We start from the raw sequence: 12,121 nt of genomic DNA on the forward strand, positions 1-12,121 counted from the left end.
TTAAAGAGGATTACACATTTTACCTTGATAGGTCGGTAACAAATTCACATAAACTCTAGTTCCGTAATCCCATTCCACAACAAGGCCAAAATCGGTTGTCAAAACGGTGAAGAACCAACTGTGATATATCTTGTATCCACCATTGAGATGAGAATTTATAGCACCAGGTAAGGTGTTAATTCTGGGCTTTTTGTGTTTGTAAAAAGTAATGACGGTATTATTGATTGTAACTATTGGAGCTTTTGTACATGTAACACCACTTGTTCCACAAGGAACATTTTGAATTTCAATGCGATATTTCCCCCATTTTTTTCCGCAGTAATCTTCAGATAAAATGTATCGACAGGAACCTTGAAAATCGTACTTTTTACCATCAAACGTTTTGTAATGAGGATCACCTACGGCCGAACAAACTCTGGGACATTTTTTCTTTGTGCATATCCATTTGTTATCGCTGCAAACGCTAAAACGTAATGTTTACAAACGGAAATGTACTTCAGAGAAGGAAGCTTTTTAGTGGAAAAATTTAAGGGTGTTATAGCTAAACACAAATAAAATGGAAGTGAAATTAAACACGAAGCGAACTATATTTAGAATAATAACTTAAGCTTAAGATGTTGAATTTAGTAACAAATTGAATTGTTCACATTTAACAGTCGAGTTAAACTACGCCTAACTTATGCATCTTTTCACTTACCATGTGTTGCAGTCAGTATGTATGGTTTGGCCATGCGAGTATTTGAGGTTATTGTAGTGACACGGACATTCGGAGACGTTAACACACTGAGTGCCATTAAAAACGAGTGAATGAGGACAAAGACAACCTTCCTCACACTGTTTGTTCAGACATTTCATGTGAACATTTCCACAAGTTTTCTCACATTGAGCACATTGCGACCATGCACGACCAGAAGAACACTTGACTTGACATGTTTCATTTTTACATTGAACTTTTCCATTTGAACATGTGCTAAAGAGAAGAAGAACAAATAAAACTTTCAGATAAACGCTATTTATACTCTGTTTTCTCTTATTTCATTTAAAGAGTAAGAGTTAGTATAAAATGATTACGAAAATCAAAATCATACACTGAGTTTGTAAGAAGGATGGAGGAAATTTGACAGTAAGTTGCGACAGTTAGCCAGTGAAAAACGACATGTCTTTTATACAACTTCGTGCTGCATGATGTAATATCTATAGTTACCATTTAGTGCATCTGTCAGGCCAATAGGATTCACCAGGATGGTAATATTTATTCTCATAATGACATGGACATTCTGATACAGCGACACATTTTTTCTGGTCATTTAAAGCGGTACCATTAGGACAATGACAGCCAGGAGAGCAAACTTCGATACATCGTTCATTTAATTGAAGTTCACGACACGTTCCCGTACATGAAGTACCGCAATGTTGATATTTTTGTTCACTGTTGTCGCATTTGACATCTTCAAATAGATAGTTTAAATATGGCGTGAAATATTTAAACATATACACAAAAAAGGCGTTACATTTTTAAGCAATAGGTTCCCTCGGCATATATTTTTAAATTATTAAATTTTTTTCTATGTTTGCTTATTTATTTAATGTTCGTAAACACCTACCACACTCTGGCAAAAGGCCCGTATTTCTCCAGTTTATCACGTGACCATATCGTAAACACGCATGGGCGTAATCTGCAATAGCATCACAGTAACATTGGGTACCATCTCGACATCCACAAAGGTCAAATTTGCAGTTTTGAATATACTGATCTTCAGGATCAACACTCTGGTGGCACACCCTGAACGGTTTTTGCTTTAGAACCTTGCATTTTGACTCTGCGATTGAAAAACGTTGTACCATTATCTCACACGTGTCCACCATTGAAGTCGCTGTTTTATTGCACCATCGAGCTACCCAAGAGTTTCCAAATGCTACAACATTTGTCTCAATGGCACCATCATTGTTCATGAAATCATCTCCCTGGTTGCCATTATAGTTACCACAAAGGCCACAAGTACTGTTTGCATACTGTGGTTGAACAGTTACATACAAACGCGTAAATGTGTCCCATTGCACGTCCAAACCGATATTGGATCGAAGTCGGAGCATTCCGAACGCGATGCGGGTGATTGCAATGCCTTGGTATAAATGATTATAAACATTAATAATTGAAAGACGTACTAAAATTTGTAATGCACACGAAGATGTCTGCGCATGTCTGTGAGTTACCTGGTGCAAAATATGGCAGTGAAATTTCTTGACCATTTAGTTCTACAGCTCCACCTCTCAAGAAAACTATGCTTGACTCATTAATGTAGAGATAAACTGTTTTGGTACAAGTGACTGTGCCACCGGTACCACATGGAGTATTTTGTACTTCGATTGAAAAGTTGTTTGAACGACAGTCTCGAGCAAAAATATAACGACAATGACCCATAAATGAATACGTTTTACTATCGAAGGTTCTATAGTGAGGATCACCAGTTGCTGAGCATGTACCTTATAAATAAAACAGATATCGTTTTAAAAGCCAAAAATGAAATCAATGTGTATCATAACATTTCTCTCATCTACTACTGCAAAAAGATTTGAAAGAACTTCCCGGGGTTTTAATACTTAAATTTTGTTATAAAACAGGACAATACTGACCTGGACAAACCTTGTTTGTACATGACCATAAACCTCCAACACATTCACTATAACATGAGTTTAATTTTGTCAGAATGGTTAAATTTTAGTGGAACGTGAAATTTATTAATTAAACAAACCATTCGTTGCAATCATTCATAATTGTTGATCCAGCTGGAAACAACTTCCTGTGATGTTCACATGGACAAAATTTCTCTGCAACACATTTCGTTCCATTATAAAGGGTACCATTTGGACATGTGCAACCATCAATACAGTTCGTATCACAAAGGTAATTTACATCTTTATGAGTACAAGTTCTTGGGCAAGCTGTTTCGCACTCGCTGAAATTCATTGTAGCTGGACAGGACACCTCTGAAATGATAGGAATAATATTTAGGAAATTGAACGTTTTGATGGGCTATAACTTTATGATATCTTTTTGCTAAAATATACAAAGTTCCTTTCTTTTAAAGCTGTGATGAACGAGCACGCTACACCGAAGTACGTTATATAAGCTGTGCCAAACATACCACAATTCAATTTCTTTCGCCAAGATAAATTAATTCCATTTCTTGAGCAAGTCCTTGAATACTGTGTCAGTACATCGCAGTTTGTCCAGTTCATCTTCTCGGCAATGTACGTGCAAGCATCGTATAAGCACATCTTTTTATAAATTGTTGGTTTAACAACCGAGTGACATTTACTAAATATTTTGAGTATAAAGCTTTGCAGCTCTTGAGGGCATATTTGAAAGAATGGTTTTGGTTTAGTTTGCTGCATATAGGCTCATTGCTTTCAAGTACGTCCGCACAAGTTTCATTTAAGTTGACCATCTTATAACTGTTAGCAAATTCGACAACGGACTTCGCCAGTTGACCTGATAACTTTTTGTAGTCATCTAGCGGATGATTGTTAAAGTTACCGCACAAACCACATGTTTTGCCATTATAATCTGACGAAAGTTGAACATAAACGCTTTTCTGACCATCCCAGCGAATGTTAAGACCAGGAAAACCGTGAACAACGATGTAATTTGCAATTTTGTCGACGACTATTTTGTTGATAACGTGAGGTGGTTTCACAAGTTTCCCATTTACAAGGACGCGTTCGTCTTCATAAAGTTCAATCTTAAAAAATTAAGGAAGTCAAAGCTCAAGCGAAATCATGCGACATTTTTAGTTGGTTAGGGTTTTTTATTTTGGGATAACTTTTTTCTTGGTCATGGTATTTTACTTCGCATGAGGACGTTAATGATTTACATACCGAGTTAAAGAAAGCTCTGTGGTATCTTCGTAACTTTCTCGAGTTTATTAAATTTTTCAATTTTAAGTTTGTTAAATTTTTAAGTGAAACTTAGAAAATGCACATGTTAAAATTGTGACATGGTCGCCTTGCTAGGCGATGAGCCATTTATCGTTTAAACCGTGATTTCATCAAGTCTCAAAAGAAACATTCTCTACAGGAAATTGTAGTCATCAACAGAAAAGGAACTTGAATTATATTACCTTGATGTTACCATCATTGAGATAAATAAAAACTCGTCGGTGACATCTAGGACCTTTATGACAGTTAGGAGCGTTTGAAATATGGACGGCGAAGGTATTGTCTTTACAATCGGCAGCAAGCGCATATGTACAACGTCCAGGATAGTAGAAATATTGACCATCAAATGTTTTGAAATGGTAATTGCCCCAAGTATAACACAAATCTAGTCAGTGAACATAAATTTTAATGTTAATATTGTGTTTAATGCAAATGGTTAATCGGTTATTTTGACAATTCTGTAGACATGAATACCAACATGGTTCACAACGGTAAACAACATAATGATAATTACTTGAAGGCTTGCATTTAAAATAGTGACAGTCTTATCAATAACACAACTGGAAATTTTCTTTAAAACATAATTTGCACTAGATAGCAATGCAAGTAGCGAGTTTGTCTTAAGGCTTCGCTTTCTTTAATTACTTATGGAATATAATTCCTTGATTATATTCACCCTTAGATACTGAAGGTGGCATCATAAGATGTTGAAACATGTTTATTTTAAAAACTTGTCGTATATATTAAATGCGCATTTTCAATAGTGCTTTTACGCAGTTACGGAAATTTTTTAATTGTTCTACCTCATGTGGAAAGCTCGATTAACGAGAAAAGTTTACTCACCGGACGGTTTTGGAACGTAGTCTCGTTTGTTAATGAAGGAGTAATCGTTTTCGTCTTCGGTAATTATATCTTCTTCGTCGTTGAAATCATAAGGTGATCTTATTTCGCTGTCCATCAGCTCTAGATCTTGAAGACTTAAAAAACACAGTACAAATTCGTTCGTAGTAAAACTTCAACTGATCACAGACAATAGTAAACTAAAAGCATTTATGAAACTTATGAACGACATAAGAAATCAATTTTTTGTTGAAACAGAAGAGAATTTCACTCATAATTTTCACTTTGTGAATATACTTAAGTTTAGTCAAAGAGGCGCAAAAGCAAACACGGTTTAGCTAGGAAAGAAACTCTAAGAGAATATGCTTATAACTATACATCCTAAATCATGTTGCACTGCCCAAAGTTAGCACACACTGAGTGCCGTTTACTTACTCCTGTAATGTATTTAGGTTTTCATCTGTAGCTAGAACGCAAGTAAAGAATGCAAGCCACGCAAAGACTTGCACAATCAAATTTCGGCGCTTTAGAATCATCTTGCGTCTTCGAATTCGATAGCGAACTAACTGCAAGGGTGTTGGCAATTCTTTATATAGGTTTGCTATACGTATTAGTGAATATCATGAATTAATTAACAATAGAAAAAACATTACAATTTTGTGTTGCCAACTTATTCTTTCTTTTCATGTATTTCTCAAGGGAAAATATGGTGTTAATAGTATGCAATCAAAAGGCATTCACCATGTCAGTCGATAAACAATAGAACTTTATGAATGATTATGATATTTTTCGTCAATGTTGTACTTTACTTCCTCATGTATGGCAGATATCCACCAAGCTCCAGATAATAAATGAAGACAGCTTTGTTTTAAGTTTTTTAAATAATTTTTAGTCAATCTTAATATTTTTTTAAAGTCCGCCCGTTCTCAATTTTTTTTTCTTTTAACCATTCAAATTCATCAACAAACATAAATAATAATAAAACATAAATAATTGATTGTTCATAAATAATTTTGTAGTTGCAAAAAAATATTCGCAGGAAAATATATGAACGAACTTAGTCAATTGACTGCGTCAAGGAGCTTACTTAGTCAATTGACTGCGGCCTATAAGGTGAAAAGAGAGGTTTACTGATGGTGCAATAAAGTTTATTACTAAAAAAGCGAAAGTTGGTAAAAACTTTATACAAATAAATTGATCGTCCATATTGAATGCCAAACTGAGGACGCTGATTGGTTACTCATATGAAATTACTACACTAAAATCAACTAAAATTTAGCCAGTTATGTTTACTGACCAAAAAGATCGTGGTCACCTCCGAACGTTCTCTTTTGGTGAATTTTGTGAAAGCAAGGATGGTGAGTTTCATGCGCTTAAAATCGTTCATTTTTATGCGAAGGAACAGTCCATCGCAAATATCTTTTAACAGATACTTTAATATAACCTTTTTTACCTCAAGGTTTTGTTAATATTTTCTTTTTTTAACTCCATTTAAACGTATAATACATTCATGACACACAAGTATCCATTTCTAATTTACATCCGAGGTTATCACAGAGTCGCGTACTCGGCAACTATGTTTCCCCCATTTCTGCGGAAACGTATCAAAATCCCCTTATCATAGTTTGTATTTGGCTGAAGTGATGCTCTTTCTGTTACACATTTTATGTTTTTGGTTTTTTGGCTGTTTGCAGTTGTCTTCGACTTCAAAATCCATTATCGATTCACACACAACATGGCCGTCCGTCATTCCTTATCACTGTTCCTTACAGTATTTTCCCTGTACAATATTGTTTATTCGCTCTAAATACTCAAGTATCAAAATGCCTAAATCTATATTCAGTAGTCTTTTGACTTTTTTGCTGAAAATGTAGCCTTCAGTTCAGTTCCAGATTGGAACCCACTCCCCCTTTTTGGCCCTCCCAATGATATATTTTTGCCTGCCCCCCTTCCACTTCTATAATATTTTTCCGAAATATTATACCCAATTTTGCTTATTAGTGAAATTCATTGTTTAAAGTTTTCTATCAACTGCCATTTTAATATAAATAACATATCAACTTTCTAGTCTCACAGAAAGTTTTCTGCCCCTCGTCATGGTTCCAAAGGTTTCTTGCCTCGTAAGCGATGCAAACGTCATCGTGGTAAGGTCAAGTCCTTTCCCAAGGATGACAAGTCCGCACCACCTCATCTGACAGCATTCATGGGCTTCAAGGCTGGAATGACACATGTGTTACGTGAAGTTAACAGACCTGGTTCTAGTATGTATTTAATAAGTGAATCATTAATATTATTAATAAGTGCAATTCTCTGATATATTTTGAGTTTTTATGGAAACATTTCAAAGCTACTTGAATGTGTTGGTTTATGTTATTATGTTCATTTCTGTTTAAATTAGGTAGGCTGCCGCGGTATGAAGAAAAAACCGATATCAATGTATCAAAAAAAAATATCGATATTTTTTCGGATATTTTTTTCATTATATATAGTGTTGTTGGTGATGACTCATAACTAGATCAAATTGAAACTTAGCAAAAAATTGCCTAGTACTGTTTATGAGTCAAATCAAATTGTTAAAACTTAGCCAACAATTACCGTGCATGTAAGATTGGGTCAAGATTGTATAATAGTATACAAAACCATTTAAAAACCGCTATAGAACCACTAAAAAACCATTAAAAATTATCTATAAAAACTAAATATATCATAACACCGAATATTTTGTTAATTTTTTTGATATTTTTGTATATGTATACTTCGATATACCGAAAAAACCAATGTCGATACACTGATATTAAAAAAACCCTGATATTTATCGATATTTCAATATACCGCAACAGCCTACAAATAGGATTGTTGGTTGTATTTTTTCATGTCTTTTTTATTCTATTCCATTGCCTTATCAAAGTTAACAGAGTTAGGCCCTTGTTATAAGAACTTAGCAAGTTTGTCTTTGTATCCCCAAGCAGAACAGTGGAAGACTATAACAGCGTACATATCTAGATAAAACTGCCCCAAGACACAATTACTATCCTATACTTTGTAACGACTTAATTATTGTCAATGGCTGAAGCTAACAACAGAATTACTTCGTGAATGTCAAACATGATTATGTGAGAACGGCCCACAAATATTATTTCTCACACACAACTGGCAGCTGTTGCAGCCAATCTGTAGCAAGCTTGACATTTATGACTCATCAAAACAACTAATATAGCTTCTATTACATCGCTTAAAAAGGCCTTGCTACCTAGAATAGCTTAGACTGAACAGTCTTAAATCTTGACTGTCTTATGTATTTAGTGCTCCATTCGGCAAGACTATAGTCAAGCTGCGTGGATACCACATCAAAATATGCTTATATAACTTACATCACCTGCCACGCTGATTCACAATCGGGCTCCCAAGGGTGTTTGAGAAAACATTTTTCACTGTTTTTGTTTCTCATTTGGTGGAAAATGATACTTTTTCTTGATAGTGTGAATTTTTCAAAATCCTAGAAATTCACAAGAAGGAAGTTGTCGAAGCTGTTACAATTGTGGAAACACCACCCATGATAATTGTGGGCATTGTGGGATACATTGAAACTCCCCATGGCCTCCGCCCGTTGACAACAGTATGGGCTGAGCATTTGAGTGAAGAATGTCGCAGACGTTTCTATAAGAACTGGTAAGTATAAAGGACTGTTGAAACTAGGCTAACATGGTTGTTTGCACTAAAGTAAATGGTTTGAACACGGGAGTATCATTACATGTTTGTAAATGTACATCGTCCAGGTTGGTATAGTCCTGAGAAGGACTGTTTTTGTTGTTGTTGACTGACGTTTCGACAACCTTAGCTGTAGTCGTCTTCAGGTTACGGCTAACCTGACGTTTACTCCTCATATGACTCTGAAGATGACTTCCGCTATAGTTGTCGAAACGTCAGTCAACAACAACAAAAACAGTCCTTGTCAGGACTATACCAACCTGGATGATCTAAATTTACAAACATGTTGTTTGCTCTATCAAAAAACTTTGCGAACTTAAGGCCTGTTCATATGAGACTGGTTAGCAAGACATCTCAATGAGCGAGCCAAACATTACCTTGCTTTCATATGAGAATCATCCCGGCTACCTATGATCTTGTCTCGTACAGCCAAGATCTTAGCAACTGGGCCAGCCTGCTTTCTCATATGAACATGACATAAATATTAATAGTAAATGTATTGCAAAGCAAGATCATAGGTAGGCAAGATGTCTAGACAACCAGGCTCGTATGAACAGGCCTTTAAACATATCGCTCAAAAAACTCTAATTACAAATGTCCATTGCTGATCGACTCGTCCCTTAAGCATTGGATCTCCTCTCAGGGTTATTTCCCGATGAGATCCAAGCATTTCCTTTTGCAAGTAATAGAATGGTTGCCCTGCCACTTCCTAAGGTGTCGCTCAAAGAAGAAAGCGTCACCAAAGCATGTCGTAAATGGGGTGATGACGAAGGCAAAGAAAGCATTGATAAGGATCTGGAACGAATGAAAAAGTATTGTAAAGTGATTCGTGTCATAGCACATACCCAGGTATTTCTTTATAAATTCAAGACATTGAGACTTTAAAAGAAGATATTTTGTCAAAAAATATTTTTTGATTCGAGATTAGAGATTTCCTAATTGTTGATGAGATTGAATGCCTCCAACCAAGTGCTACAAAGTTGATATTTTGAAAATTTTTCCTTCAGCAAAAACTGATCAAATTGCGTCAAAAGAAAGCTCACGTAATGGAGATTCAGGTGAATGGAGGTGATATTGCTGAGAAAGTGGACTGGGCCAAGGAAAGATTGGAAAATCCAGCACCAGTCTCCAAGGTTTTCAGCAAAGATGAAATGATTGATGTGATTGGTGTTACAAAAGGAAAAGGCTTTAAAGGTCTGATAGTACATAACTTACTGTTGGTTTCTAGTGGTGTAGTAGTAGTGCACTTGTAGTTAGTACCTTACCAGTAGTTGTTAGCTTACTGGTAGTTTGTAGTTCACTGTTGGATAGTAGTTTACTGGTGAATTGTAGTTCACTGGTGGAGTGTAGTTTACAGGTGCATTGTAGCTCAATGGTGGATAGTAGTTTATTGGTGGAAAGTAGTTTACTGGTGGATTGTAGTTTACTGGTGGATTTTAGCTCAATGGTGGATAGTAGTTTACTGGTGGATTGTAGCTCAATGGTGGATAGTAGTTTACTGGTACTAAGCAGCTTACTAGTAGTTAGTGGTTTACTAGTAGATTAAAGTTTATTATTAGGAAGTAGTTACTAGTAGTTTATTGTTTATCGCGCTAGCTTTTGATCTCTCTTTTTCCCTAAGGTGTCACATACCGTTGGGGTACCAAGAAATTGCCTCGTAAAACCCATAAAGGTTTAAGAAAAGTAGCTTGTATTGGAGCATGGCATCCAGCAAGAGTTTCATTTGCTGTGGCTCGTGCTGGTCAATGTGGTTACCATCATAGGACTGAAATGAATAAAAAGATTTATCGTGTTGGTGCTGGTATTCATACCAAAGATGGTAAGGTGATAAAGAACAATGCTGCCACTCCATTTGATATTTCTGACAAGAGCATTACACCAATGGTGAGTTGCACTATGTTTCTACAAGATTGCGTATCTTCTAGTGCAGGGGTCTCCAAACTACGGCCCGCGGGCCAAATGCGGCCCGCTGACACACTTAAGGAAAAAAATAATATTATTAAACAAAATAAACTTTGTGCAGAAAGTTCACGTTATGACGCAAACCAACTAGCAAGAGTGGCTTACGTCAATATTTGTCCCAACTTCCTACTGAGATAGAATCCATATTAAACTGCAGTAAGATGGCTAAGTTGTGGAAAAGTGCTGTCAAATGTTTTTGAGCTAAGAAAGGAGATATTTTCTTAACTAATAAAGCTTGTGTTATGTACTTCGTTTTATTAAAATACTCGCTCTTTGACCAGCGGTGTACGGTTCGTCGACCCTCAACATGCTGGATGAAAGTTCATGTGGCCCTATGGCTGTAAACTTTGGAGACCCATGTTCTAGTGTATGTGAATGTTGACTTCGTTCGACTATTTCGTGCTAAATGTCAAATTGATACTATTAGGGTGGCTTCCCACATTATGGTGAAGTAAATGAAGACTTTTTGATGTTGAAAGGATGTGTTGTTGGTCCAAAAAAGCGTGTGTTAACACTAAGGAAGGTTTGTGTAAAACAATCTGTTGTCTTAAATCAAAGGATCATTACATTTGCTATGCTTTCAATACGGGGGGGGGGAGTCAGACTGATTGTAAACAACATCACATTCAGATGGTTGCACATTCCCAAATGCGGGAAGGAAATCAGTAAAATACTTTCCCTTGCTTGCTCAATGCTAGAAATAGCCAGAATAAGTAGCTTTATTTTATTTATTGATGAGGTCAATGAATTAATCAACTGTACATGATTGTTTATAGTCACTACTTGTGCAGACAAGTCGTAAAGCAACTGAGGAGATTAATCTAAAACTCATTGACACTTCCTCTAAGTTTGGTCATGGTCGCTTCCAGACTGAAGAAGAAAAGAAGGCTTTCATGGGTCTGTTGAAGAAGGACAAGGAACGTGAAGAAGCTGTCGAAGTTTAAGACTGATGATAGTTCTCTTCACAAAAAATAAATTGTTTGAAAGCTCATATTGTTCTCGTTTATATTTTGAGATGCTTCGAGGTAAATTAGTAGAAATTGTTTACAAACAGCCCTATGTAAGATCTAAGCAATCGCTACTTAAATTCAATATCATGAAAATCATGTGGCTTTCACAAGATCTCGAACCTTCAGTATAATTCACCGCCACTCAATCCCTGTAGCTATCAATCTTTCAGGCATTGGAGACCGCCCAATGCAAAACCCTGCCCCTAACCTAATATGAAATGCGTGTGATTTCCGAAAGCCTGGGTACAAGATAGCGATGATACTAGTACATTAGTACATACAGTTGGTCGTTCCCATGACTGTGAACTTGGAGAGTAGGTGGAGTTGACTACTCATGTTGAGATAAATTCTCAATTTGTGACGGAACGAGCTCTGAAATTGGTGCTTCTATATGCGCTTAGCAATTTTCAATAATGTATTTTTGGCATGCTCTTTGTCTTCTTAAGCTTGTTTTGACAAATGCATATCAAATTCATCAACACTTACTAACGCCACTCGTAATATTCGTGACAATGTTAGATATGTTTTTATTTTCTCTATAACTTTGTATCTGCATATTTTGTGCATAAATGCTCCAATATTTATGACAGATATTATAATTCGTGAATTGAGGTAGAAGAAATACTTGAAAATGAAACTTCCAACATTGAATATCTTAAAAG

At 35.9% G+C, this 12,121-nt stretch overlaps 2 protein-coding genes and 1 long non-coding RNA gene across 3 annotated transcripts; 1 reads left to right on the forward strand and 2 right to left on the reverse strand.

Moving 5' to 3' along the window:
- LOC124449329 (von Willebrand factor-like) lies at nucleotides 1-2,657 on the reverse strand. The gene is made up of 6 exons (XM_047000262.1): nucleotides 2,645-2,657; nucleotides 2,215-2,484; nucleotides 1,605-2,123; nucleotides 1,205-1,448; nucleotides 698-970; nucleotides 1-463 (listed from the first exon to the last, which is right to left on the reverse strand). Exons 1-6 carry the CDS (start codon nucleotides 2,655-2,657, stop codon nucleotides 1-3), a joined length of 1,782 nt encoding a protein of 593 aa, XP_046856218.1.
- A 1,635-nt stretch (nucleotides 2,658-4,292) lies between these two features.
- On the reverse strand, nucleotides 4,293-5,270 carry LOC124448467. The gene is made up of 3 exons (XR_006949070.1): nucleotides 5,215-5,270; nucleotides 4,783-4,916; nucleotides 4,293-4,324 (listed from the first exon to the last, which is right to left on the reverse strand). It is a non-coding gene; the product is annotated as an uncharacterized LOC124448467 (long non-coding RNA).
- Nucleotides 5,271-6,092: 822 nt separating this feature from the next.
- Nucleotides 6,093-11,440, forward strand: LOC124448466 (60S ribosomal protein L3-like). The gene is given in 9 exon segments (XM_046999483.1): nucleotides 6,093-6,137; nucleotides 6,848-7,040; nucleotides 8,280-8,448; nucleotides 9,202-9,221; nucleotides 9,224-9,336; nucleotides 9,495-9,681; nucleotides 10,109-10,371; nucleotides 10,877-10,972; nucleotides 11,226-11,440. Coding segments are annotated over 9 exon segments (1,212 nt in total). The 5' UTR covers nucleotides 6,093-6,134; the 3' UTR covers nucleotides 11,394-11,440.
- The last annotated feature ends 681 nt before the right edge of the window (nucleotides 11,441-12,121 follow it).

The sequence above is a fragment of the Xenia sp. Carnegie-2017 genome, unplaced genomic scaffold, assembly GCF_021976095.1.
Source record: "Xenia sp. Carnegie-2017 unplaced genomic scaffold, XeniaSp_v1 HiC_scaffold_23, whole genome shotgun sequence".
In the NCBI taxonomy this organism is placed as follows: Eukaryota; Metazoa; Cnidaria; class Anthozoa; order Malacalcyonacea; family Xeniidae; genus Xenia; species Xenia sp. Carnegie-2017.